The sequence below is a fragment of a genome, assembly GCF_019968955.1.
Source record: "MAG: Porospora cf. gigantea A chromosome Unknown PgA_NODE_280_length_24166_cov_330.724, whole genome shotgun sequence".
NCBI classification, from domain to species: domain Eukaryota; phylum Apicomplexa; class Conoidasida; order Eugregarinorida; family Porosporidae; genus Porospora; species Porospora cf. gigantea A.
The window spans coordinates 1-24,166 of record NW_027151565.1 but is presented as its reverse complement, the minus strand read 5'-3'; the positions used below and the strand labels follow the sequence as shown (position 1 = coordinate 24,166).

Below are 24,166 nucleotides of genomic sequence, written 5' to 3'. Positions count from 1 at the left end.
CTGGACTGGAAAGCGTCTCTCCTTTTCGTTTGCGGTTTGCGTTTGCAGGCTGAGAGGGTGCTCTGCATGTCGAGAGCCGCATTTTGTCGAGGTCAGGATCATCCAATTCCATGCGTGCGATCTCCGTAATCTTCATCAGTCGGTATTCGATAGCTAACCGGCGGGCTTCTTCGTAGCCGTAGTCATCCACTGAAAAGTTCTTTGTCTTCCGTTTGCCGACGTCTCCTTCTCTCCAGTTCGCGCGCCATATTCGGCGTTGCTTGTCAAAGTAGACACCAACGACTCTTCCAGGAGGCGGTTGAAAAGCATTCATGAAGCCGGTACTAGCATTTGTCGAAGAAACACCTTCCATGCGGAGTTACTCAATACAGGCGGACTAGATCCAATTGCAACTGTGTGCACTGCAAATTAAACCACCGGCAATTGTTCCACTATAAGCTTTACCGTTCATGCTTTATGACGAAAAGCGCCTTTCTTGAGGGAAACGTCGTAACCAGCTGTTAACCGGTCCGATTAGGCTTGTGACTACGAAGCACACAGACGTATTATTTCCAAGTGCCTGCACACCTTGTCCATTGGAAAAGGCAATGGACAAGGTCTCCAAGCTGCTGTTTTTGCGACTGTCTACTGGTAGTAGGGTGCGGCTGGGAATACTGCACTCGCACGCCTCACACACCTGCTGCTTCTTCCAGACAGTGCGATCGCTGGCCTCCTACTAGAGAGTGTCCTCCACCGTTTATAGGAAAGTTCAATATTCCAGCAGTGACCTCTTTGCGCCTGAGGGACTCCCTCGTTCGTTCTCATGTATAACGTTTGCTGGCGATGGCAAAGTGAAAGCTATGACTCAAATTATCGGCTGGGAGGATTCGTTCAGTGCTTGAATGCTGAGTGTGTACATTCGCATACATGGTGGTGGAATTCTACTCCAGTCCAGCCAGTCTCTCATTGAACGCACATGAACCCGTTCCCAAAACAATAAGCCGAAAAGCGCGAATTCCAGACCTATGGACCACTCCAACGTAATCGCCGCTCTCCTTGCTCAAGCGAAATCCAAAAAGGCTTTAAAGGCGTTTAGGAAGCAGAATGGGGAAGGTATCACTAATGAAAATCTCGACCTAAAACTGTTGGATAGCTATCTGAAGAGGTTTTACCGGAAATCCGACAAACAAAAGAGACAGAGGGACAGCAATGATTCAGCAGACCTGAGTGAAGAGGAAACACGTCCCACGCCCAACAAGAAGAGGAAGACTGATGACAAAGCGCTTGTAGAGGACATTGCTGAGGCAGCTGACGCGCAACTTGCGGAGCCAGTGCGAAAGCACTTTCAACGCGTAGACTCATCCAAGTACCAAGAGAGGATGCTTGTGGTCGACAACAGTTATGCTGCGAACTACAAAAACGACGCATTCGCTGCCAAGGCGGCGGAGGAACTTGGCCGCGTGCGAGGCCGCGACTTTCGACACGAGAAGTCGAAGAAGAAAAGAGCCGGTTGGCGTAGCGGCGGATCCCTGACGGACGGATCGAACTCCTTCAAGTTTCCGGAGAGTGATTCAGATTGATTTTTTTGTCGCAAAACTCGCCATTCTCATACGTCTTGTATCCGTATCCACCTTTTTATGTCCTGTTGGTAACTCAAATTAGGGAGCCAGCGTTCTACACTGGTAATAGGGAGATCCAGGGTTCTACACTGGAACAACTGCTTCATCAAGAATTTCATATTTGGCCGTGACAGGAATCATGCCCCCTAAGGTGAGTACATGTGATGGTTGGAAACGGCGCTTGGTGACTGGTTTTCCTAGGATGCGCAGAACAAGGGCGTCTACGATACGGTGATGTTTGTCACGGAAGAACGGGAGTCCGTGTCGTCCTCTGTAGTGGAGACTGGGCCCGTGGACTACGACAGTGGAGCGTCGTCGGCGCCAAAGAACCTTTCAGCAGGCGCGAAATCTAACCTCCTCGCGCATAGGCTACATGAGCTTGCAGCTGCAGGGGTGACTGACGAAATCAGAAAGAGAGAAGAAGCGAAGGTTAGACGGTACCCCCTTCTGTACCCTGCCGAAGAGGGCGAAGCGGAGCGTGTACGAGACGTAGGCGATTGCTGGCGATTGCTATTAGGCTTTAGTCACTGAGCGATTGCTTGTGGTCCCTCATTCGCGTTTGGGCCCTAGTCACTTATCGACGTTCCGTGTATTCGGATCGTAGTCTGCGTTCCCAATTAGACCCTACTTCATTACGTGTTCCTAATATCGCTGCAGGAATCAGACCCAACCTCCGATGAGGGAGCGAAGATGCTCGAGGTCATGGACGAGGACCAGCAAGTCACTGCCTCCCACATCAGGCAGGCTATCCAAAGTGCCAAGAGGAAAGTAAGTTTATGAGGGATGCACCACCGCAGTTTCGACAAGGCGTCTTCGTGGTGAAGGTCGGACCCACCGGACGTCTCCTAAAGCGCACAGTACACCTCGGACTCAAGCCCGAGTATCTGGAACTGACGTCCAAGAAGTTCTTTGATGTCAGATTCCACATCACGGACATACTGAACGTGACAGTGAGAGACAGCGCGACGGCAGATTCAGTTGGGGACAGACTCGCGAGACTTCGAAGAGTTCTTCAAAAGCCTTGATGAAGGCGGTCCTCACCCAAAGGAGGAGAAGTCAATAGTGATTTTCACACCCAACAAGACCGTCTCCTTGGTGTTCGAATACGTAGATGACCGACGGGATTTCATGCTTCTCCTGCTCTATGAGATCAAGGCGGCACAGACGCGATACGAACACGTACGCCAGAAGTTCGCGGCGCATGAGGTGGAGGACGCCGCAGACGAACAACCTGAATCAGCTGTGTGACTTTGCTTTGAATCTCCGCCGCTGTGGACGGAAGTTGCTGTCGCTTCTCCGCTCAACTTTGAATCTCCGCCGCTGTGGACAGCAATTGCTGTCGCTTCTCCGCAGGGGATACTCCGGCCGCGTGAAGCATGAAGTGTTCCGGCGTGTGCTTCTCTGGAAAGGTGTTGAAGACGTCTTGTGTGACGACTACCAGACGGGGCAACCCCTCCGACTGGCTGCGGACGAGTACCGGGCCTTCCCCTAGGAGGTCGGGCATATGGAGGTCGTAGTCAACGGCCAACAGCAAGTTGAGCATGGGCTGCTCCATGACTCCGTTGAAGAACAGCGAGCTAAGCAGCTGTGGCAGTACCCGGCGCCCCTGGTAGAGAACTCGATGCGCGAGGGCGCGACAGTAGGCGCCGCCGCGGTGCACCTGCACTCCGGCGTTCACTCCCGGCTTCTTGGGAAAGGGTTCTGAGCGGCGGTCTGCGGCCAACAGCATGTCTGCAGAAAGCCCCGCCAGTAGGGAAGTCAGGCTCTGGGTCGGTGAGGTTATCACGACGTCAGTATCAACATATATCAGAGGCACGTCTACCTCCGACAATAGGGACAACCCCACGTATCGGTAGAAGTAGGGGTGAACCCCCTGGTCTATTATCTCCCTTGGTCGTGTCGTGTGCAGCTCTAGTAAGCAGTATCCGTGCAATATGGCGTATCGTTGCCACGATTTCAACACCGCCCCATCCGTCGTAGAGGTCGCGGAGTCAGCCTCCCATCCCATGGAGGTCCAGCGCCCGTATATAGCCGCGTCGAATGTGTTAGTGGCAAAAATGATGGCAGGACAACGACTCCAGTCCGCTACGTCGCCGGTGAGAAGGTCTCTGAATGCAAAGTCGTCTGCGGTGACCACGACGTCCGACCGAGGGCCGGCCGGGCTCACCCACTGAACCAGCGGATTCAGCGGGCCCCAGGAAGACCAGACGAGCGCCTCGTCCAAGGTGACAGGGACCCCATCCCCAGAAGCCGAGCGCCACAGGGCGCTGTGCAGTCGGCTCCATTGGGGGTTGACGAAGAGCCCTATTACTAGCGCGAACAACCACCACATTTGGCGAATTGGAAGCGAAATTCTTTGCGAGTGCAATGGTGAACCTGGTTTGGTGGTGGCTGTTTGTGTCGACCCTAGCCGCCATTGAATCTCTCGTAAAGCTTGATGCAGTGGTGAAATCAAAGTACGGACTGCTGGCGCAGTTGCCAAAAAAACTGCTGGAGGTGCCCCAACGAGGGGCCACCTCCATCCCTCCCGTGAGCTACGTTGCGGTATCTGATCCAGGCGTCTCACAATGTGGGAGTCATGTGTCTTAAGGACCTCTCCAAGAGGTCAAGGATTCTCTGGGGCCTCTCCAAGACTTCAGGCATTCTGTGTTTGGCCAAAGTCTTCCAGAACTGTTCCGAAACCATTAGTCGGATGCAACGGGAGGCCTCTTTCGACACCCAGATGAAGACTCCAGCAGATGTTGTGACGTCCGCGGACGAGTACTGCCACAGCTACATCTCCCAGTATCTCCTCAACGCCTACAGTCGCGAAATGGAGAGTCGGACAATGCTGCTTATATCGGAGGAGGGCAAGGAAAACCACGAAACCGTTGAAAGCTTCTCGGAGCGACAGGCTCTCGATCACAGCGGTTTTGTGTGGCTCCTCGACCCCATCGATAGCACAGAGGGATTTGTCCGTCGCGCTGGTGGCTACTACACAGTGAACCTGGGACTGGTCAAGGACCGTCAACCTGTTTTCGGCATGGTATCTCTGCCAAAGAGGTGGACTGCCGAGGGAGCGTTCATAAAGGATGAGTTGACCGATTACTACTTGGGGGTAGTGGGATCTGGAGCCTACAAGTTGGACATCTCGTCGAACCGTCTGGGGCCACTGGCGCTTTCCCCAAGGTTGAAGTTCGCCGACGGCAAGAGGGGCCCTGTCCGCGTGATGGCATCGATGTACAACTCCAACCAGTCAACCCAAACTTTCGTAGAGTCCGTCCCCAATCGGCGGTTTGATGACGCGGGGTCGTCGGTGAAGGTGGGTCCAGCGGGGGAGGCGCACGCAGATCTTGCGTATTGCTGAGGGGAAAGCCGACATCTACCCTCGGTATGTTGGGACTATGGAATGGGACACTGCGGCCGCTCACGCTATCTTGAAAGCCGTAGGAGGCGACTGCTTCAACGTCGGAACAGAAGAGACCGTGCTAGTCCGTTCCTTCTCCGAGTTCAAGACCTTGGTCCGCAGCTTTAAGTGGCCACCGGTGCCTCCAGGTCACGGGTCTCGTCTCCGGGTTGTCGCGAACTCTGAGGAGGAAGCCCACCCCGTTGTTGTCAAACCTCGATCGGCCTCGACCTCGCAGGCCGTCATTCAGCCATCTGGGCGCGCGAAGCCTGCACGTCCGAAACAGAGACTTCCGCCGGCAGGCCGCTTTGAGCCACTCACCTACAATAAGGCCGTCATGCGGAACCCGCTCTTTGTCTGCAGCTCGCGGTTCGCTGCGAACGATTTCTTGGAGTGACTACATGGTGTGCAGCATCGCTGACAACTCCTCTTCAGATATGCCTTGTGTGTCGGTGATCAAAACGGGGCTCTCACCGGTGTATTGGGGTGGCAGAGCGCCGTTAACACCGCCGGAAGGGACATCAGCCGTAAGACCTTCGCTAGCGGACCCATCGCGGTCAGCGTCCTTGAATTCCGCAGGGAGAGTCGCCTGTGAGTCAGAAGGAGCGGGGGAGGCTCTACTCGTCGGTGTGAGGGCCAGCGGCTTCATTGAACCCTTTTCCCTTTCCACGTGCTTATTGAAGTCCCTTTGTCTTTCCGAGGAAGTAGACTGGAGATGACGGTCTGCTTCTGGTGGAATGTCGTTCCGGTTCTTAAAGGCAACTGAATTTTCCAAAGGGGCGGAGGACGACGGTTTCGTCTTGGGCGGTGGTAAGCAGGCTCGGACTCGATCGGGATGCCGGCCGTCTAATGATCTCTCGACGGCGGCTTTGTCAACGGGAGTGTTGTTGAACGAGGATTTTGACTTCTTTGCTTCTTTGATTGCTTTGAAAGAGGATTTTGGCTTTGCTGGTTCTTTGATCGCTTTTATTGTGGCCACCCGAAAGAGCGCCGATTTTCCAAGATAGTCCCTCTTTTCTGGCACCTCGTGTTGAGGAAGGCCCGTCTTCTTGGACGCGGGACGGGCTGGACGAACTGCTGGGACCACCAGCGACGCGTGGCGTACAGGTACGTTAACGCTCTTCACCGCCTTGAGGGCCCCGCTAGACTCCCCATTGTTGGAGGCCTTGAGAATGGCCATAGTCGGCCCCTCCCCATTGTTGGATGCCTTGAAGGCCCCGCTAGTAGACCCGTCCCCATTGAAGGCCTTGAAGGCCGCGCTAGTAGACCCCTCCCCATTGTTGGAGGACGTGAAGGCCCCGCTAGCAGTCCCCTGCCAACTGTTTGAGGTGTCTTTGAGTTGGGTGGTAGCGCTGACGACCGACTCCACGATAGGTCCTAGATCGCCAACGAACGACACTAGAGCGCATATTTCTTCGGTTTGCTCTGTGCAGCGTTGTTGCAAACCTGCCAAGACGCCCTTCAAGGCGCCAACTTCCGACTCAACCGCCTCCAAGCCCTGTACTCGCCGCTTAAGCCGCGCTATGTCCTGTGCCTGCGAAAGAAGCTGTTTACGCAGCGCGCTTTCCCAGGCTTCGGTGTGCGAGCTATCGCCACCGGCGACTCGTCTGCGTTTCTTCGCCGCTTTGGAGCCCTGCAACCGGCGTTTTCGAGGTTTTGGTTCGTACGCCTCGTCGGTGGCGGTGATCTCGTCGGTGGCGGTGATCTCGTCGGAGAGCTCCACATAGGCCTCGCCGCAGTCAGACGCCCTCAAAGTGTCCCAGCTACGCATAGAAATACTGAAAATGTCGCGCCAATTCAGGAAGGTGTGCCCCAAGCAGAGGGAGACTTTCCTCGACTGATTCTCAATGTTTCTTGGTTACTGAGCGTGTTTATAAGAATACCAGTGATGATGTGGACGTGTACGCTAGAAAATTGAAACGGCGTTTCTACATTTCAGTTGAACATACAATTGTGCGTCACTACGTCGAATCCGCCCTCGACGAGTCTGAGACCCCCAGCTGTTTTTCAACATGCGCCTTAGCTGAATCATGGTGGAGGCCTCAGCGTGATCTTCAGGCGCTCGGTAAACATGGCAGCGTGCTCAAGAGTTTGGTCGGCGAACCTCACCTTGCGACGGGTTGCCGCTTGCGACGTCGAGGCAGTAAGAGACAGGTGGCCGACTTTGGAGCCTGTAAGGCAGCTTGGTCCACAGTTCGAAACCTGTTCGATGGCCTCTGCTTGAGGAGGCCTTAGCGTGACTCGCTGTGGGGCTGTTACTAGCCGAGTCCCCTCTTGGGCATACAGAGACTCGTATCGCTCCCTGTTACACCGAAATGATTCTTGAAGCTGCACAGTCTGCATGTCGTAATAGAGTGATCGAGGAGAGAACGATTGACTGGTAGTGTCAGAATTCAGAAAATTGTCCACTGGCATTCAATTTAGAGGACCGTGGGCCTAAAAGAACGTCTAACCTTGCTGCGCACTGGCGGCGGCACCTTGTACTTGTCAATGGATTCATGGTAGGTTGTGGGAAGCGAAGATCGCCGTCTCACGTCCTGTGTAGAGGAGCCATGGTAGGCATTTGGAAGCGCAGGTCGCCCTCTTTCGTCCTGCGTAGAGGAGCCATCGTGGCTTTTAGGAAATGCAGATTGCGGTCTCACAGCCAGCGTTGAGGAGCCGGAGCCATGGCAGGCATCAGAAAACGTAACTCGCCCTCTTACGTCCTGCGTGGAGGAGCCATCGTGGCTTCTAGGAAACGCGGATCGCCTTCTCACAGCCAGCGTCGAGGAGCCATGGCAGGCATTTGGGAGCGCAGGTCGCTCTCTCTCGTCCTGTGCAGAGGAGGAGCCATCGTAACTTCTAGGAAACGCGGATCGCCTTCTCACAGCCAGCGTCGAGGAGCCATGGCAGGCATTTGGAAGCGCAGGTCGCCCTCTTTCGTCCTGCGTGGAGGAGCCATCGTGGTTTTTAGGAAATGCAGATTGCGGTCTCACAGCCAGCGTTGAGGAGCCATCGTGGCTTTTAGGAAATGCAGATTGCGGTCTCACAGCCAGCGTTGAGGAGCCGGAGCCATGGCAGGCATCAGAAAACGTAACTCGCCTTCTTACGTCCTGCGTGGAGGAGCCATCGTGGCTTCTAGGAAACGCGGATTGCGGTCTCACAGCCGGCGTTGAGGAGGCATCACCTTTCACCAAATCAACAAACGCAGCCCTAGATAAAGCAGGTACGGTTAGACCAAGTCGTGGCTTGAAATCAACAACCTTGGTCAAACCTGCAGGCGTGGATACGGTGGGCAGGCAAGGCTCCAGTCGTCGGCGCGTCTGCACGACGGCGGGTTGGGGGGGGGGCGGCGAGGCGTCGTCTGCCAGGCGCTCGTGCCGCTTCTTCATCTCACGCACCCAGCCTTGCTGGCCAATAGACTCTTCGCTTACGCCAGCCTCGACAAGTGGACCAGCGACCATCCTGGGGAGGAGCAAGCTCTGCAGCTGTGTACGCTCCTCACGGACGGCCCCACAGCTTGGAGGCGCGCCGGTCAAGCCCAACAAAGGTCCCACGGAAAGGAGCAACGACTGGGAGCCGCCCTCATCAGCATATGTCAACATTTTTCACAATTATCACATCATTCAAGGTCAAACATCCCCAAAAAAAAGCTTCTCATGAGGATGGATTTTGGGGTCGGTGCCACACGGGTGGACCTCATCCAGGTGGGCATCCCAGTAGCGGTCCACGTAGTGGGGGTAAGCCTCGGCTGCCGCTCGCGGCTCGCACATGATGTAGCGGTAAGGCTCCACCCGGGCGCCGAACCTCCGGCTGGCAGCTGGGACAACATTACTGATTGCGAACCTAAGAGCGTTTACCTAAACAAGCCAGCGGTGCCTTCAAGGTGACCTCCTCCACAACTCGGTGCCGCATGGCCAAGGGCACGAAGTTGTGCAGGTAGAATTTGTTGTTCCGTAGTTGGTTTATGCGTAGCTGGTCGTCCACGCTTAGCTTCAACTGAATCTCGTCTTTGTTCATGTCTCAAAGGTGCAATTTCGAATTTTTAGATATTGTGCGAAACGTAAAAAAACGAAGTAAAATCTTAGACTTGCTCCACAGAGTAATGGGAGGAGGTCTTGCTCTTCACCGTAGTGTAAGGACCAGCCGAGGATTTCGCTACCATTTCTTGAAAGTGCTTCATTCCAGGACTGATCCGCAGGCTGTGTGAAGTGCCAGTCTCTAAGTTCGTGACCACGCCAGAAGTGACGGAATCGCTGGCCGTACTCAGGGTGGTCGTTACCTCCTCGGTGGATGTGCCAGCATCCGCAGAAGAGTTGATCCCAGCGCACAACTCTTCAATCTTCTGCATAAGTCGCAGTTTGTAGTCATCACTGGTGTGTGCCCCACTGGTATTAGCGGTCGCAGTAGGGGTGACATGGCTCACCGTGGTGACTCCGCCCATGAGTGTGCCTCCGATACTAGAGACAGTGGTTACAGCTGTCGACGTAGCATCAGCCGTCGAAGTGCTGTCAGCCGCGGCAGTTGTCGCATTGTTGACTCGCGTCCACATGCCATTGACCAAGGTCCAGTCGCCCTCGGAGAGGCGGGTCGAGGTGACAGTGTCAGCCTCGGCAGACGTCGCCTTCTTGACTTGCGTCCAGACGCCATCGATCTCGACCCAGTCACCATTAGTGCCAGTTGATGTTGACGTTCGCTGAGAAACCCGGCCGTCAGCAGTTCGCCATGCACCTGTTTCATCACGTTGCCAGACGCTGCTACTCGTGCTACCGCCGCTCGTTGATGGCGCGCTTCGTGCAGGCGACGTCATCGAGTGGCTGACACCCTCCCACATAGATCGGTTAGAGGCACCAGCGGCGCGGGAAAAGAAGCCGCAGTGCGTGAAGAATTCATCAGCTTTGCCACTGAGCGCCTTCCGATCATGGTTGCTCCGGGTTTGCTTGTAGTTCTGGAGGCTGGTTTGGTAGCTAGAAATGACGTTGGTGAAAGCGGTCGTGGCGTCGTGGTCGTCAAGCAGGGACACGACGTCATTGGGCACGTTCGCGAGGAGAGCAGGACTCTCTGCCCGCAGGCGCCTAAGGTATCGCATACCTTGGAGTCCCTCCTTGAGCTGTTTGAGCGTCTGCTGGAACTGCTTGATCTCGCTGGACTCAGTGCCCATCCACGACGACTTATGGACGTCGTAGCCCGTATGGCTGGGTGCTCGCTGGTGGAAGGGTACATGAGCGGGTGGAACCCATCGTTTGCCTGTAGCAAATGTATGCAGAACTACAGGTTGAGCCGTCTTCACGGGGCGAGACCAAACCTTGCCGCTGCGGTGCGGACCAGCCTCATCTAACGACGAGGGCACGGGAATGATACGTCTTCGAGGGGCCTCGATGGGGTCGGGCGTCGTATTTTGCTCAGCGGCGATCAGTCGCATGATGTTGCTACGACTGTTGCCGGCCCAGTAGCCTTCAGGCGAGTTGGCGTAACAGGCGTTGGGATCAGTTGCTGGGGTCTCATTCTCTTGCTCTTGCTCTGGAGCGTCCCAAATGGTGATGCCGTTCAGAGTGTCCCAGTTTACGTCACTGCGGTCTACGTGAACGATGTCGCCTGTGATCGCAGTGTCGGTGAATCGGAATCTGTCAGAGAAGTCGTTAACCAAAGTACAAGGATTAACCCGCTCCCATAGCCCCTCCACGAGGATCGACACGGTACGGTCATCGTGGATCTTGTAGAACGCCTTGTCCTGCATGTCCTCGACGAAACGGGCGTTCGCAGGCGCGTGATTCTGCATCCTCAGCGATTGCGACATCAGGATGAACCGAAGGCGGTGCGATGCGTTCGGCTGGTCGCATAAAGCTAAGTCGAGCTGGCGAGTGTCACCGACCTTGTCGAGCCCTAGTGTATAGAGGAAGACGTCCAGGTCGGTATAGGCGCCATTTATCGTCTCCATGGGGCTGTTGACTACCATAGGGCGGTAGAGGGGAGCGGTCGTCTCAGCATTGGCGGTGCCCTGCAGATACGCAAATGTAACGCCTTGTTTGTGGTGTCGGAGGCGCCGGCCCTCGGTTCGGAGTTCGTCTTGCAGCGGTTGGATGGCTTCAGGATCCGCTTTGACTCCACTCAACGTTGCCTCTAACAAATGTCGAATGGCGTCTGTCTTGGTGTGGCGGGAACTCAGCGATTCAAGTTCCTGTCGTACGGAGGCGTTATCCTTCGACGCTACCGATTTGTCGACATCGTAGCTCCTTTGGAACCGACTAAGGATGGACTCACCTCCCTCCGACAAAGCCGCAGTGTTGAGCATCGATTTAAAGCTGGAGTGCTCCGTGAGCCGGGGGACAGTCGCCGTCGCGGCTACGCCAGCGCTCTCCGCCAACGCGAGAGGAGTGCCGTCCTCGCTGAATTCACTGAGATAGGTGAGGTACATCCAGGGAGCATTACTCCGTAAGTGCTGCAGAGACTGGACCTTGACATCGGGAGCGGCCTCCATATTCAGCATGAGATTGATTACCTCGTCGGTCCAGTCTTCCATTTTCAGCACGCCTGAACTGTAGAGCGAGGAAGTAGAATTGACATTGGTGGTCAGCACGCTTCTATACCAGGCACTAATTTCATCGTCGCTGATCGGCGTCACAATGGTCACGTCGGTGAATTTCCTCAGGATCTCGTTGACCAGCTTTTGGGACTCATGGTACTTATCGGATTGCATTATATTCTGCAACTCGCGGTAGATGGTTTCGAGTTCTTGGACGGTACAACGCTCCATATGTGTCCTTGTAAGAACTTTCACTCTTTGGGGGACTTTGCTTCGAGTAGTGATGCACTTGGTCACTGTGGTAGTATCTACGTTGTGCAGTTCCGTTACAGTACCCTTGGTAGGTAGGTCTACCGTATCAGGGATCATCACTGGAGGGGGATTTGGCACAGTCGGAGCCACGAGAAGTCCAGGGGCGGAAATGTCGAGAGAGTAGACGGCTTGTTCGGTAGTTGGGCCTGTTTGAATCGTCGACGTGGCGCATCCGTCGACAGGAGACCTCATGACCGGCAGCATGCCCAACATGACTTCAAGTTTGCTCGTCTTAACATCAGAGTGAACGCGAGCCATCACTAGAAATTTATAGTTTTGTGTCACTGGCATAGTCTGGATGATCAAGTGTACTGTCATAACCTGGATGGAAGACTTCACCATCCTGAAACTCATCTAGCTCCACACACATCCGGAGGAGCTGTTCTGCAAAGGTGTCTCGCAGGCACTGCAGCTTTTCGGGGCGCAATTCGTAGAAGGCATCAAGGGTCTGAATTGTGAGGAATGGCTGCGGATCGCACGCATAGGCTGAGCCCATGTCCAGCAGTTTGTGGTCGTAGTCTCCGGTGAAGTCCGGGTCGTACATGTCCCTCACTCGAGGAGACAGGCCGTATGACTTGTAGGTGTAGCCTCTGTGTAACGTATCAGTCGAGCTCCCACTGTTTGACTTCTTGTCGGGTAAGGCCCCATAGGTAAAGCGCCTGCCCGCCAGCCTCTTCGCGTCTCCCCCACTGGCTGGGGGTCAGATTGGGCCTGGGCGCGATCCACTGCTCCTGGGCCCAACTCTTCACGCTAGGTACATATCTGTAAAGGGTGATCGCTGGTAGTTCGCCTACGGCTCGCTACTGCGGGGGCTGTACTTCCGAGACGCAATGCTTTGGCTCCTCGTGGACACCAAGGAGAACGTAGCTGTCCTTGAGAGTCGCTCTTTTTCTTTGGCGGATACACGGCTAGAGTCTGTGCTTTCTTGCCCCTCCGCTCACGGGTTCGGCTGTAAGCCCTGTGCACAGGCTTGAACCTCTCGGTGAGAGGCTCAGACAGGTCTGAAGCCGATGGAATATCCAACTGGCTCTTTGAGGATTGGTCTGAGGCTTGGTCTGAGGCTTGGTCTGAGGCTTGGTCTGAGGATTGGTCTGAGGATTGGTCGGAGGACATGTCGGGACCGGTCACACTTGGAATATGACGTATAAGAATGCAAAAGGTACTAGGTACAATTGGAATATGATGTAATATGTCCCGTGTATGTCCGTCCAGATTCGGAAATCATCAAATCTAAATGCGAGTTCAACATGAATTCAGTCGAACCGGCGTGTCCCATAAATTGGTTGCAGTCCTCGCGGCGACAAGTGCGCTGGAGTCGTGCGACTTGCCGCGCGAAAAGGAGGCGGTCTCCACCGAACCCAGTGACGCTCCAGAAATTGGTGAGTGGATAGGCTCTGATCGGGCTTCTTGTGTGAGGGCGTACCGCGGCCGTGTTCGAGTGAGCCTTCCAGACGGTAGAGCGAAATGGACTAAAACTCGATTGACAGGCGATCCTCTCGCTCCATGGGCGTTGGACCCATCCGTCGTGCTTAACAACGCGGATTTCGCTCTGCCCTCCGAGAACCTGAAGCAGTACCGATTCCTGACGGTCAACGGCCTGCGTGTGATGCTGGTGGAAGATAGTCGTGTCACCAAAGACGCCGTGGCAGTGAGCCTGCAGGTGGGGCACATGCTGAGTTCCGAGTTTTCCCCTGGGCTCAGCGGCCTTGCACGCCGATGCTTAGGCCACACAGATGTCGGGTCTCTCGAATCATGGGTGGCAGACCACCACGGCGAGTACACCCAGCGCACTGACTTACAGAGCACCTGCATTGAGATGAAACTCCAGCGCGATTTCTTCCAACAGGGGTTCGCCATTCTAGGTCGCTGCCTTTCCTCACCAAATGTCACACCAGCTACGGTCGCGACAGAGGTCGAGGCACATGAGCCGCGCGCGGAGATGGCGCGTGACCTGGGAAGCCTTCTGGCGGTGGCCCAGCTGCTCGGAGGTGACATGCTGGGAGGGAGCGTGAAGCGCGTGGAGCGTAGACAGCCGCTGGTTATGCAAGTGCGTGATTGGTGCAAAAGGTACATCTCCCGTGATCTGATGTGCTGCGCAGTCGTGAGCAGCAAGCCTCTTGACGAGCAGCAGGCTTTGGTGGAGGATTGCTTGGCCGGAGTTCCACTGAAATCAGAGAATCACCAGAGCGTTCCACGTCAAGGCGGCTCCCAGAGCGATACACTCCCAGGTGACTCCCAGAGCGATACACTGCCATCCAACGGCAGCCCAGGTCGTTTCATGAAGGTCTGCCTTCCAGGGGAACGGGCCCCTTGTGCCCTGTTCCTGTTTCCAGTTTTGAGTCACTGGCAACAGCTGTGGAACGCCGACGCGTCCCTTCTGTTCGCACTGCTTGACCCCGTCCGTATCGGACGCGAGCTGGCGCCGTGGGCCTCGGAAGTGAATATGAGCGTGAAGGCTGCCGCTGGTGCCCGGTTCCTGCGGGTCCATTTGCAGCTGACGGATAAGGGCACGTCCAATGAGGGTCTCCGCGAGGCAGGTCAGGTGCTGGCGCAGACGATTCGCAGGCTAAAACTGGCCAAGCCGGAGAACGTTTTGGAGTCGATCACTAAGAGGCGCCACGAGACATTCAACGCGTCTGGCACCGCGCCTGCCACTGACGCATTGAAGTGCGTACGGGCCCTCCAGGCTCAAGGGCCGGATATGTGCACGGGTCTGCACCATCTGGCTCCACTCAGCAACGCCAGCGACTTGCGTGCCTTCACAGAGGCCGTAGACATCGAAAAGGTCATGGTACTGGTGTCAGGTCCTTGCTGGGACGAGGAGTGTGCCGACTCCGCCGAGTTGGACCTGAAGTACCAGATCTGCCCTATACCGTCAGACTGGATGGATGATTGGAGGATGACGGTTGGTGCCCCTGCCAGAAGCGCAGTGCCCGCGCTGAGACCAGGTCGGAAGGCGCCTACTGACAAGAACGAGGACCTGCCAAAAGTGCTGGATGCAGGCAGCAACTGCTATTGCATCTACAAGAAGGACGACTGGTTCGGTTCCCGCTTGATGTTTGCCTCCTTTCAGCTGTTCGTCCCTTCAAGCCTGCGCGTAGCCACGAAGGACAACCAGGCGCGTAGGACACTCGGGTGCCTCAGCATGCTGGCGGCTCTAGTGGCCGAGACGCTCGAACGCTTGACGCCGGATGACCTCTTGAAGGACGTGGGGTGCAGCGTTTTCCATCCTGTCGACCACTCAGTGCTGCTGCTGAATGCTACAGGCAACCCAGACAAGATTCCGGCAGTTCTCGAGCACGCGAAGAGAGTGTTGCAGAACCCGTTGAAGTACATATCGCAGGCGAGGTTTGATGAGTGTAAGAGCCGTATCATGTCTGAAATCGAGGACCACACGAGCGCGCCCGCGACCGCCGCTCTCCAGATGCAGCGGCGGGCTGCTTACCCTGACTCCCTGTCAATCGAAGACGTCCGCGGAATGCTGGCCCTGTCGACGTGGCCCGACTTCTCTGAATTGTTCAAGGAAGGCTTCGAAAGCGCAGCAGTAGTCGGGGAGGTGATGGGCAACGCTACCGAAAAAGAGGCGCAGGCAGTACTTCAGTTGGCCAGTGCTTCGCTAAAACCAGCGTTGACAGCCGACGTTCCGTCATTCTGGGCGGAGGACAACGTGATTTTGCTGGATACTACCCCCGATATTTTGGCTGAAGAGACTGTGATGCACTGCTCTATTCGGGAGAAGAACCGTGGACTTCAGCATCGCATCCTGCTCTCACTGTACACTGTCTGGGCTAACAGCGCACTCTTCAAGCAGCTGCGCGAGGTCGAGGACTTGGTGTACGTTGCGTCGGTTGAATCGGACTTCTCAGTGGACGGTAGCCTCCTGCAGTTCACGCTGGCGACTTCTAAGGACGCAAGCCTTATGCTCGACCGGCTGCAGCGATTTGTCGCAGAGCTACAACCACCAAACGCGGCGGAGTTTGCCGACCTTGTGGGCGCTCTGCGCCACAGTCTGGCCAGCCGCCCTCGTTCTATGCTGCAGGAGGCCCGTCAGTCGTGGTCGTTGCTGACCTCGGGGCAGCCGGGGTTCATCAGCACCCGGAAACTGCTGGAGGCCCTGGAGCAGGTGACCTGGGAACAGCTGCAGACGTTTGTGACGGAGAGAGCCAGCAAGTCGCAGCTTGTGTCGATTGCGACTCCTCTGAAGAAAAGTGCCGAGCTGCTGTCGGTAAAACGCCAAGGATTCGCCAACGTGCATGTCCCAGATACCCACAACGAGGCGCAGGTGCGCCGCAAGTCAAAGGAACTAGGCATTGAATCCGAGGTCGATGCTGTCTACAAGTACCTCAATAGCCTACCTGGCATTGAGTACATCAAGACCCACGCTGAGCGCGTCAGCCACAATGTCGCCGAACTGAAACAGGGCATTGCCCTTTTGAAATGAAATTCCTACGAGCGAGTTTGCTTCTTCGGTGAAGGACGTGACGGTGCTTGCCGAGAAGGCGGATCCCGGCGAGCCCTGAAATCCGGGACCTTCTGCTGCTGGCTGGCCCTGAGGATCTTGTATTCCGGATTGGCGGAGAGAACCCGTTTCTGTTGCGTGTCCCCAAGCTTGATCATGTTTTGAATGCGCTTGTAGGCCTCGTTCTTTTTATAGTATCCGACCACCGCCTTCTTGGCTGCTTCCCGTGCATGCATGGCGGCGATGGGCGTTAGCGGTTCGGGGGCGGGAGCAGTGAAGACTTTCTTCACAGTCTCCATAACAGTCAGCTTTCGAACCGTTTTCCAAAACTTAATGGACCGCTGTTCAGGCTCGTCCTCATTCACTGGCGGTTCGACACGCTCTGCGGGTTCCGCCTGGCCTTGCTTGAGTGTCGCCCAGACCTGTTCCGGTCTCCGCACAGGAGCTGCTGGAGGTGAGAGCTGCTGCGCTAACTCCCTTACGGTAGAGTATGTCGCCTGGCAACCAGTAGTACATGCTAAAATTATTGAGATACTCAAGAGATCTGACTGGCACAGTATCCGTCTACAGAAACACCACTTTCTTGGTCACCTTGACCATGCCATCGTTTTTGGCTGGAGCTTCACCTTTGAAGGGCTTCACTAGTCGAGTGGGCCTTGATGAGTGAGCTCCAGGCGTTGGCTCTCTGACTGGCTTCTTCAACACTCTCCTCTTTTTTGGTTTGGTCATCAGTTTCGTGGGCAGTGCCTCATGCGGCACAGGAGGCAACGTGGGTTGCTTGGGAGACGTGTCCGAGCGTACAACGCGGGATTGTCGTTGTCTTCGTACTGTGGGGTGGCGCGCTTGGTCGCCGCTCACATCTACTCTTACTCGCTTCTTCAACCGCCTCGCGTCTGTAGACCGATCTCGGGCCTTCAATACCTTAACGCCTCTAATTCGACCCCTCGCTATCCTCCGCTCGCTCGAGATCGCGGTCGTCGAAACTCGGTCGAACCGCGGCAGCTCCTGGGAAGGGAATTTGCTGGGCCGGGCCAGTTGGCGGGTGGGAGGCGATGTGGACCTGAGACGTGGAGATCTGGCCTCAGGTTTCAGTACCCGGTGTCGAGGCGGTCTTACAGGCCTCTTTAGAGCGCGCACGGGCGCTGGAGGGGGCGGAGGCCCATCCGGAGTCTCCCTGAGGATCGGAGCAGCCTTCATGTACATTCTCTTTCGGGTACTCCTCCCGTTGACGTCCACTTCACGTCTCCAAACCGCAACTTTCACTTTCACCAGATCCAGTGGAGCCCCACTCGAATCTCGTGCGCCCTCATGGTGAAATCTAATAGGCGGCACCAGCTCTCCACCTGCTGTAGGGAGGTCCAGCTGCAGCGTCTGCGCCGGTGAACGGATTCTGGCCACCCGAGGCGCCACAGACTCATACATGATCGGTCTCATTTTTTCCTCAGGGAACCACAATGATGACAGCTCTCCTCTATATACGCTGAACGTCTGACGGGCGTCCATCGCTTCCCGACGTCCGACTACACGTCGGAGCCTCTGCACCTCCTGGTCGTGTTTTACTAAACTTTGCTCGAGTAGGGCGCCGTCTCGAGGCATGCCCACCGAGACACACAACCATGGGATGTCGGGCTGCCGCGCAATGGGAAGTCCATCTGCAACCCCAAGCATAACATATATGATATTCAATCTTATCACTGGCGCCGAAGCGAGTTGGTCGCGTTTCCGGCAGAGGCAGAAAAGGCGTACAAATCCTGTGTTGGCGCTTTGCCCGGCACTCACTATGTAATACGGCAGCACACAGAGTACCCGCCGGTCCTTGTCACAGATATGTACCGTGGGCAGCTCCTTCCCCTCCTCTGGCTCGGAGGCCGGCGTGATGTAGCAGGCCGCCGCTATAGTGCCAGGCGAGATCTCGGGCAGCCGCAGCGGCGCGGTGCCCTCGCGGTGGTAACAGTGGAACACATCAGACTGCCATGGCACCGGATGCACCTTCATTGGTTTTGGAGCCCCTGACAGTTGTCGCTGTGTCTCTGGCGTTTCAGGGGAGCTGTCGTCCGTCACTTCCGCAATGGGCACCAGTGGCTCGTCTGACTCCCATCGCCCAATGGGCGGATGCGCCTTCCCTTGTGCGTCTAACTCCCACGGCGGATGCGCCTTCCCTTGTGCGGCGTTCTCTTCTCCATCGAATCGCTCATGTAACACTGCCATGGGGAAATCGTCATCTCCTCACATACACTCTCGTTCAGACCTGGCAGTGTGAGATGTTCGAGAACTTTTGGAACGGCTGCAGGGTTGTAGTGGGCCAACAGAGGGTTTAGCACCATGACGGGATATCCGTAGAGCCCCAAAGCGGGTTGGCCTTGAACTACCAAAGGGAGGGCGGGCTTGAGCTGTTTGAAGTCAGGCACCATCAACCCGGAGTCGGGGTCGTAGTGCCCAGGCGCCGCAGCCAGTGAGATCTGCCCTCGTTGGGAAACCACGGGCGGGAGGACGAACCATTCTGCGTATCTTAGCTGTGTTAGAAGGTCAGCGGTCACCCACTGCTGCCTCGGGGTTCAAGCGGTACGCCGGTAATCCACCCTCCATGGCTATGGGGATGCTGGTGGGCGATATGTTCGGAATGTTCACGATGACCACCTCCTCCCTGTTGGGTCTTGACAACCAAGTGGGCCGAATTCCAAGCTGCAGTCTAAGGGCCTGATTATGGAAGTAGTCTGACGGCGGTGGCTTCCCCAAGTCCCAGAGACCCCCTAGTGCTGCCGAGTCGACTGTGCCTCCCGATAGTGACGTCCGTGAGATCGACGGTTCTGGTGCGCGTTCTGGTGTCATGGGGCCCCGAACCGTATTGAGGAGCCGGAGGGCTAGCCGTGTGCGTCTATCAGCGATGCCGAATACGCGTCTTCGGCGCTCGAACGCGGCAGAATAGAACTCTGCGGCGTGGTCGGGCTGACCGGTCTGGTGTGAGGAAAGTCTGGTTCCCTCACGGCGTGCAACAGGGAACCCATGACGCACCACGTGACGGTAATTGACGCGAATTGGGAGGCGCCTGTCCGCCCCATTGAATCGATCGCGCTCACCAGATGTCTAGCAGCAGCAGAGTACTGCCCGAGCGAGAAGTAGCCCACTCCGAGGTTGTGGTGAGCCCGCGACACTGACGTCGCCAACTCCTGTTGGAAGTGAGTCTCCAGCGTCTGAAGCGCATTTTCGAACTCGAGAAGCGCTTTCTCGTACATCCTTCCATGAAAATAGGCCCAGCCCACGTCAGTCTGAGCCTCCGCCACTACAGTGGGTGACCCCTCCTGGACCATATCCAGTCTCAAGGTCATGCAACGAACACCAATGTCGAACGACTGTATTCTGACCGCCAACATCCCAAGGTGGTAGAGCATAATTGGCACCTGACTTCGGGGGAGATACGCCGCCGGTCCCCAGGCGGAAATGTCGACGTACTGCGATAGGAGACTGCGTCACAACATATGTCCACCCCACTCCTTCTGCTCCAGCCGTGTGGAGTGTCGCCAAAAAGCCACCGTGCTCTCCGCAATCACCAGGGCCTCGGCCAGAAAAGGCGCGAGAAGCTGCTTACCATGTCGAACGGTAGATCCCGACTTGAGGATAAACAGCAACTCGAACAGCATGTCGCCCACCAGGTAGTGCCCGATAGTGCGTGCGTAGAAGTTCCTGCAGGCGTCGAAGGAATAGCAGGCAAACTCCAGGACATCAGCATACTCCTCACGGTCAAACTGTTGTTGGATATATCTTAAAAGCTCCTCGCGGCTGCTTCGAAAGCCATGCATTATTGCCATTACGCCGGCAGCATGCTCAGCCGTCCAGAATCGGCACGGAAGGCTGGCCCGCAAGGCCCGGCAATCACTGCCAGTGTGATGATTCGCTGTGCACTCGATTATGTGCACCCGGATACTGCAGCAAATGTTCGATCCAATTGCACCGTTCTCACACGTCCTGGTGCCACTCTACAAGCCACCACGGTGCCTCCAAGACTTCGACTTCCACGTTTTCACACTGGATGTCCCGGACGACCATGTGGTGTTGGCGGTGAAAAACGGCAACGACACGGTCTGCGAGGCGAAGTTCGAGTTGCGCGGGGCCCGTAGCGCAAACTGGTTGCCCGTCAAGTACTTGAAGACCCTGCCAGTAAAAATGAGCCTGCTAGTGTCTGAACGGCTGGCACCTGGGGATAAGCCGCGGCTTAAGCTAGGCCTGATTACGCCTGTGGAACAGACGGGCACCTTCCAGCCTGTGACCAGCTCGGTATTCAGGTTGTCTACCCGCAGGCAGGACGTCAAGACGAGCGACAGCATCCCCAACTTCGGTCTGCGGTACCTGCGAACGATGCTGGCGGATGCGGACAAGGAACTCTGGCACCCGGATGCGTCAGCAGGGGTTGCTGGAATGCGGTTCGCCTACTACGCGCGACACTATTGGTTTCAGGCAGTAAACCAGCAGTGCCTTTTCTTTTCGGCAGGCTCAGAGTTGGAGCGTTCGGGCTTCTGGAGGGCGGAATTGGCGGACGTAATCTCCGATTCAGACCGGTTCTTAGCAGTAGAGGTGGCCGCGCAGCCCAGCAGAGTGCTGCTGCCGATGAGTTTGGCTGTAGACCGCATCACCATTACGCTGCACATGGGCGTGCCCATTCCGTCCTTAATTTGGGGCCTGGAGCTCATAGCCGCGTGTCGGGTGCCTTCCTACGCCGAAACGTTTATACTGGCCGCTGTGCACTCTCCCAGAATTGGCTTCGTGCAGCGGGTGTTCGGCTGCGACGATGTTGCTTCCTTTGTGGACGCCTCGTTAGCGATGATTGAGCGGAAGGTGACAGTACCCATTCGCCTTTGCACAGAACAGGAAGTTTCGGACACATTTGGTTTAGATTGCTCCTCTCTTGTCGAGCGAGCCGCTGCGAAGAACAGACCCAAAAAGAAAAAATCCTCGGCTAAGCCAAGAAAACGGAGGTGAAGTCCATTAAAAAAGAAGCTTTAACAAATATTTTAAAAACTCAGATGTCAATAAGATACCCATGTGAGGCGCTCCTAGCTCTCGACAAAGTCATCTTGGGCGACACCTGCGACTCCATTTCGGCCTCCAGCTGCAAGGCTGACCGTTTCTCGCTCCCTGTGCCTCCCACTGCGAATATGGCTGCAAGCGACTTCATTGAGCTCAAAACATGCCAGGTAAACCCATACTCAAAGCAGAAATAGACGCCTATCATGATAGCCGTGTACGCCATGGCTCGGCGATCCTCTGGCGAAATCTCCGGGTCACGCATGAGCAGCACGAAATTGGAGAGGATGTAACCGTCGAGGCAAAGACGCAGCACTAACAGCACCTTGTAACTATGGTAAACAACCTTAGTCTGCCGGCGGTCGCCGGAAGCCACCGCCACGAGGCCCGCCATGCCGAACGCGAGGTCCATCATGCCAATTATTATCTTCAAAGCCCCAGCGAAACTGGCCAGGTCGAAGAACTTGGGAACAGCGGATACCACGTTGAGTGCAAAAAAAAGAAGGAGCCCGGTCCGGAGGGAGATGCATGGGATGCCCAGAAAACCCCGAAATCGGTTGGAGATGATCATTTAATTATTACGCTGTTAAAGGCTTTGGGATTCATGCTATGTCAAAAGTTGATTGTATTTTGTGTAGAATTGATGTGTTATGAAATAGTATTAAATGAGTTTTGGCGAAAATTACGACTGCACAGCCAACTTTACCAGGTGATCCATGAAAACATTCAGCGACACGTCATCCGTCAGCACCACGCTGCCGGCACCAACATCCATTCCGCCTACGATGCCGCTGTCGCCGTACTGGGAGTGCGTTGCCGAGGGGTTCACCTTGGCCAGTAGGAAGCGCGCTTGACTGCCTCCGGCCCGACAGTTAACGTATTTCGGCACAGGGAACCGGTCTGTGAGTATCTGCTTCGCGTCGACAACAGGCCGCTCAAGTCCGCGCTTGAAATGGGCGTACTCAGGCTGCAGGTGGTACCCAGCATCGACCCAAAGTGCAATCTGCTCACCAGACCAGACTACGATATGGAAATAGGAGTCTAACAGCAGCGTAACATCCGGCCTCAGCGACTGCACATCAAGGAGCACCGGTCGCGGCGGCTGGTCGTCCATCGTGTACATAAGCAACGACGGCTGAATCATAATCATCATGCTGGAGGTCGACTCGCGCATCAGGTGGCCCCGATAGTAGCTGGACTCGTCCGGGCTGGCGTTAAACGTTTGCAGGAACGGCGACCGCCTGAGGTGGAACATGAACTGCGGGTACAGTCCGAACTCAGCTCCGATTTGGAAGGATGAAGGCTGGAATACCATGGGCCAGGGCCAGCAAGATTGAGAGGGAAAATAAAGCTTACGTCATCCTTTTGGTAGTCAGCGAATCGGCTGACCAGCCTGATTAGTTTACGGTCGATCCAGCGAAGGACGTCCAGCGTCTCCTCCGTCTCTGTCTTGTACACGGCCAGTCGTGACACCAAACAAGCCGCAGCCTCCTGGTCGAAGCCCGCGGCGAGATTGTTTACGCTGGGGTCTGCGTGGTGGTAGGCCAAAGTGATGACGCGGAGTCTTCTACGGCCAGAGGGATGCAGGTAGGACAACTGGAACTGCAGGTAGCTGCTTCGAGGTCCACTTTGCTGGTTGACGAGCTCAAAATACATTGCTAACGTGGTGCGGGCGTCTATCGATCCCAGAAACCATTCGCAAGTCTGTCCTTCTCCGACTGACACCTCGCCAACTTGGTTGCCTTTCTTCCCCGTGGAGGAGCAGCACCCGATCACACCACCAACTTTTACGTCGCGGCTGCAAAGCACCTCCAGCCGCGCATTGAGCCCCTGCGTGAGGAAGCTCTGCGCATCCCTCCGAAATATGTGAGAGACCGAATCCTCGAACACGTTCATGGAGAAGGAGTCGCACATGACCAGGTAACCGTTGGTCTTGTCGCAGAGCACCTTCATCTCGAAAAGCCCCACTTGGTCCAGAGATCCGGCAAAGATGTCCACCACATGTCCAGCTCGGACCACCCGTTCCGCAAGGGCGGTGTGGTACTGTAGGGCTGACCGCGCGTACTTGGCGTTCTTCGTCTCCTTCTGCAGGTCAACGTGCTGCCGGATGTTTTCGGACAGCGCCAGGTCGGCAACTTGTCCGGGACCAACAGTGCACACGCCGCCGGTGAAAAGCATAATGCGTGCAGCCTGGTGCGGACACGCCGCCTCCATGAGGGAGACTGCCACATTGAGAGCTGCCCCGGTGCACCTGTTGGGTCTGGAATCGGGCTCTACAGGCCAGCTGTCCTTCTGGAGGTCGTCGAGAATGGAGTCGAGGGCCACGTCGACCTCGGATACGGGCATGAGGAAGCGCCTGGCTGCGGTTCCGCCCATGGATCCCCTAGGGTCGTGATTGGACACAATTCCCAGTTGCCTAGCGATGTCTTCGGGCTTCAGCTCCGCCCCGCCCCGAAAGACGTAGCACTTGGAGCACTCGACGAAGGAAAGCTCGTGCACGTGCACGTTTGTGCCAAAGGTGATCAGCCCGACTGAGCACTCTGCAGGCAACAGGGAAACAATTTTGCTTAGCTGCTCCTTGAGGACTTCCAACTCCTCCTCGAAAAGCTGTAAGTCGACCACGAATAGGAACGTCGGAAGACTGCAAACTGCGGCGTTCTGTGCAGGAGACACGTATTCGACGGTGTGATAAAGGCACTCGGGAGGAAGCGTTGTCTCACTGATATTCTGGGCGTAATGGTGCGCAAACGGAGTCCGCTGCCCGCTAAGGGGGCACGTCCACGCCTTGGATCTGAGGAAAATGAGGGACACAGCAGCAACAAAGAACTACCTGTGATCAATTGCGCAGTGGGGATTCAGAATTACCCCCGACTGCCGGCACCGCACTGGTT

The 24,166-nt window shown here is 56.0% G+C and overlaps 14 protein-coding genes across 23 annotated transcripts; 6 read left to right on the top strand and 8 right to left on the bottom strand.

Annotated features, from left to right (window-relative positions):
• Window positions 1–1,004: 1,004 nt before the first annotated feature.
• On the top strand, window positions 1,005–1,559 carry KVP18_003565 (uncharacterized protein; the record flags this gene model as incomplete). The annotated part of the gene is made up of 1 exon (XM_067955405.1): window positions 1,005–1,559. The coding sequence occupies one exon, from the start codon at window positions 1,005–1,007 to the stop codon at window positions 1,557–1,559; it is 555 nt and encodes a 184-aa protein (XP_067810608.1).
• A 178-nt stretch (window positions 1,560–1,737) lies between these two features.
• On the top strand, window positions 1,738–2,846 carry KVP18_003570 (uncharacterized protein; the record flags this gene model as incomplete). 2 transcript variants are annotated; one of them, XM_067955412.1, is made up of 6 exons in its annotated part: window positions 1,738–1,749; window positions 1,800–2,087; window positions 2,116–2,187; window positions 2,220–2,366; window positions 2,396–2,548; window positions 2,577–2,846. In XM_067955412.1, the coding sequence occupies 6 exons, from the start codon at window positions 1,738–1,740 to the stop codon at window positions 2,844–2,846; spliced, it is 942 nt and encodes a 313-aa protein (XP_067810615.1). The 2 variants fall into 2 exon arrangements, with proteins under 2 accessions (XP_067810615.1, XP_067810616.1); XM_067955413.1 differs by lacking the exons at window positions 1,738–1,749; window positions 2,220–2,366; window positions 2,396–2,548; window positions 2,577–2,846 and having other exon boundaries at window positions 1,833–2,129.
• Window positions 2,847–2,898: 52 nt separating this feature from the next.
• Window positions 2,899–3,930, bottom strand: KVP18_003558 (uncharacterized protein; the record flags this gene model as incomplete). 2 transcript variants are annotated; one of them, XM_067955395.1, is made up of 1 exon in its annotated part: window positions 2,899–3,930. In XM_067955395.1, the coding sequence occupies one exon, from the start codon at window positions 3,928–3,930 to the stop codon at window positions 2,899–2,901; it is 1,032 nt and encodes a 343-aa protein (XP_067810598.1). The 2 variants fall into 2 exon arrangements, with proteins under 2 accessions (XP_067810598.1, XP_067810599.1); XM_067955396.1 differs by having other exon boundaries at window positions 2,899–3,606.
• Window positions 3,931–3,965: 35 nt separating this feature from the next.
• KVP18_003562 (uncharacterized protein) lies at window positions 3,966–4,944 on the top strand (the record flags this gene model as incomplete). 2 transcript variants are annotated; one of them, XM_067955401.1, is made up of 2 exons in its annotated part: window positions 3,966–4,127; window positions 4,156–4,944. In XM_067955401.1, 2 exons carry the CDS (start codon window positions 3,966–3,968, stop codon window positions 4,942–4,944), a joined length of 951 nt encoding a protein of 316 aa, XP_067810604.1. The 2 variants fall into 2 exon arrangements, with proteins under 2 accessions (XP_067810604.1, XP_067810603.1); XM_067955400.1 differs by lacking the exon at window positions 3,966–4,127 and having other exon boundaries at window positions 4,177–4,944.
• A 37-nt stretch (window positions 4,945–4,981) lies between these two features.
• KVP18_003561 (uncharacterized protein) lies at window positions 4,982–5,380 on the top strand (the record flags this gene model as incomplete). Its single annotated transcript, XM_067955399.1, has 1 exon — window positions 4,982–5,380. The coding sequence occupies one exon, from the start codon at window positions 4,982–4,984 to the stop codon at window positions 5,378–5,380; it is 399 nt and encodes a 132-aa protein (XP_067810602.1).
• On the bottom strand, window positions 5,381–6,754 carry KVP18_003569 (uncharacterized protein; the record flags this gene model as incomplete). Its single annotated transcript, XM_067955411.1, has 1 exon — window positions 5,381–6,754. The coding sequence occupies one exon, from the start codon at window positions 6,752–6,754 to the stop codon at window positions 5,381–5,383; it is 1,374 nt and encodes a 457-aa protein (XP_067810614.1).
• A 257-nt stretch (window positions 6,755–7,011) lies between these two features.
• On the bottom strand, window positions 7,012–7,326 carry KVP18_003560 (uncharacterized protein; the record flags this gene model as incomplete). Its single annotated transcript, XM_067955398.1, has 1 exon — window positions 7,012–7,326. The coding sequence occupies one exon, from the start codon at window positions 7,324–7,326 to the stop codon at window positions 7,012–7,014; it is 315 nt and encodes a 104-aa protein (XP_067810601.1).
• A 1,268-nt stretch (window positions 7,327–8,594) lies between these two features.
• On the bottom strand, window positions 8,595–8,982 carry KVP18_003568 (uncharacterized protein; the record flags this gene model as incomplete). Its single annotated transcript, XM_067955410.1, has 2 exons — window positions 8,595–8,782; window positions 8,823–8,982. 2 exons carry the CDS (start codon window positions 8,980–8,982, stop codon window positions 8,595–8,597), a joined length of 348 nt encoding a protein of 115 aa, XP_067810613.1.
• Window positions 8,983–9,046: 64 nt separating this feature from the next.
• Window positions 9,047–12,910, bottom strand: KVP18_003566 (uncharacterized protein; the record flags this gene model as incomplete). 3 transcript variants are annotated; one of them, XM_067955408.1, is made up of 5 exons in its annotated part: window positions 9,047–12,108; window positions 12,137–12,387; window positions 12,416–12,559; window positions 12,592–12,712; window positions 12,739–12,910. In XM_067955408.1, the coding sequence occupies 5 exons, from the start codon at window positions 12,908–12,910 to the stop codon at window positions 9,047–9,049; spliced, it is 3,750 nt and encodes a 1,249-aa protein (XP_067810611.1). The 3 variants fall into 3 exon arrangements, with proteins under 3 accessions (XP_067810611.1, XP_067810610.1, XP_067810609.1); XM_067955407.1 differs by lacking the exons at window positions 12,137–12,387; window positions 12,416–12,559; window positions 12,592–12,712; window positions 12,739–12,910 and having other exon boundaries at window positions 9,047–12,055; XM_067955406.1 differs by lacking the exons at window positions 12,416–12,559; window positions 12,592–12,712; window positions 12,739–12,910 and having other exon boundaries at window positions 12,066–12,341.
• A 121-nt stretch (window positions 12,911–13,031) lies between these two features.
• On the top strand, window positions 13,032–16,238 carry KVP18_003559 (uncharacterized protein; the record flags this gene model as incomplete). The annotated part of the gene is made up of 1 exon (XM_067955397.1): window positions 13,032–16,238. One exon carries the CDS (start codon window positions 13,032–13,034, stop codon window positions 16,236–16,238), a length of 3,207 nt encoding a protein of 1,068 aa, XP_067810600.1.
• Window positions 16,239–16,243: 5 nt separating this feature from the next.
• Window positions 16,244–20,053, bottom strand: KVP18_003557 (uncharacterized protein; the record flags this gene model as incomplete). Of its 4 annotated transcripts, XM_067955394.1 has the most annotated exons (6): window positions 16,244–16,720; window positions 17,115–18,457; window positions 18,487–18,769; window positions 18,798–19,211; window positions 19,241–19,718; window positions 19,746–20,053. In XM_067955394.1, 6 exons carry the CDS (start codon window positions 20,051–20,053, stop codon window positions 16,244–16,246), a joined length of 3,303 nt encoding a protein of 1,100 aa, XP_067810597.1. The 4 variants fall into 4 exon arrangements, with proteins under 4 accessions (XP_067810597.1, XP_067810596.1, XP_067810595.1 ...); XM_067955393.1 differs by lacking the exons at window positions 18,487–18,769; window positions 18,798–19,211; window positions 19,241–19,718; window positions 19,746–20,053 and having other exon boundaries at window positions 16,244–16,753; window positions 16,836–18,464; XM_067955392.1 differs by lacking the exons at window positions 16,244–16,720; window positions 17,115–18,457; window positions 18,487–18,769; window positions 19,746–20,053 and having other exon boundaries at window positions 19,118–19,627.
• Window positions 20,054–20,162: 109 nt separating this feature from the next.
• KVP18_003564 (uncharacterized protein) lies at window positions 20,163–21,230 on the top strand (the record flags this gene model as incomplete). Of its 2 annotated transcripts, none has more annotated exons than XM_067955403.1 (1): window positions 20,163–21,230. In XM_067955403.1, the coding sequence occupies one exon, from the start codon at window positions 20,163–20,165 to the stop codon at window positions 21,228–21,230; it is 1,068 nt and encodes a 355-aa protein (XP_067810606.1). The 2 variants fall into 2 exon arrangements, with proteins under 2 accessions (XP_067810606.1, XP_067810607.1); XM_067955404.1 differs by having other exon boundaries at window positions 20,187–21,230.
• A 40-nt stretch (window positions 21,231–21,270) lies between these two features.
• On the bottom strand, window positions 21,271–21,846 carry KVP18_003567 (uncharacterized protein; the record flags this gene model as incomplete). The annotated part of the gene is made up of 1 exon (XM_067955409.1): window positions 21,271–21,846. The coding sequence occupies one exon, from the start codon at window positions 21,844–21,846 to the stop codon at window positions 21,271–21,273; it is 576 nt and encodes a 191-aa protein (XP_067810612.1).
• A 111-nt stretch (window positions 21,847–21,957) lies between these two features.
• KVP18_003563 (uncharacterized protein) lies at window positions 21,958–24,066 on the bottom strand (the record flags this gene model as incomplete). Its single annotated transcript, XM_067955402.1, has 2 exons — window positions 21,958–22,578; window positions 22,632–24,066. Coding segments are annotated over 2 exons (2,056 nt in total), but the record flags the coding sequence as incomplete, so codon positions are not given.
• Window positions 24,067–24,166: the final 100 nt, after the last annotated feature.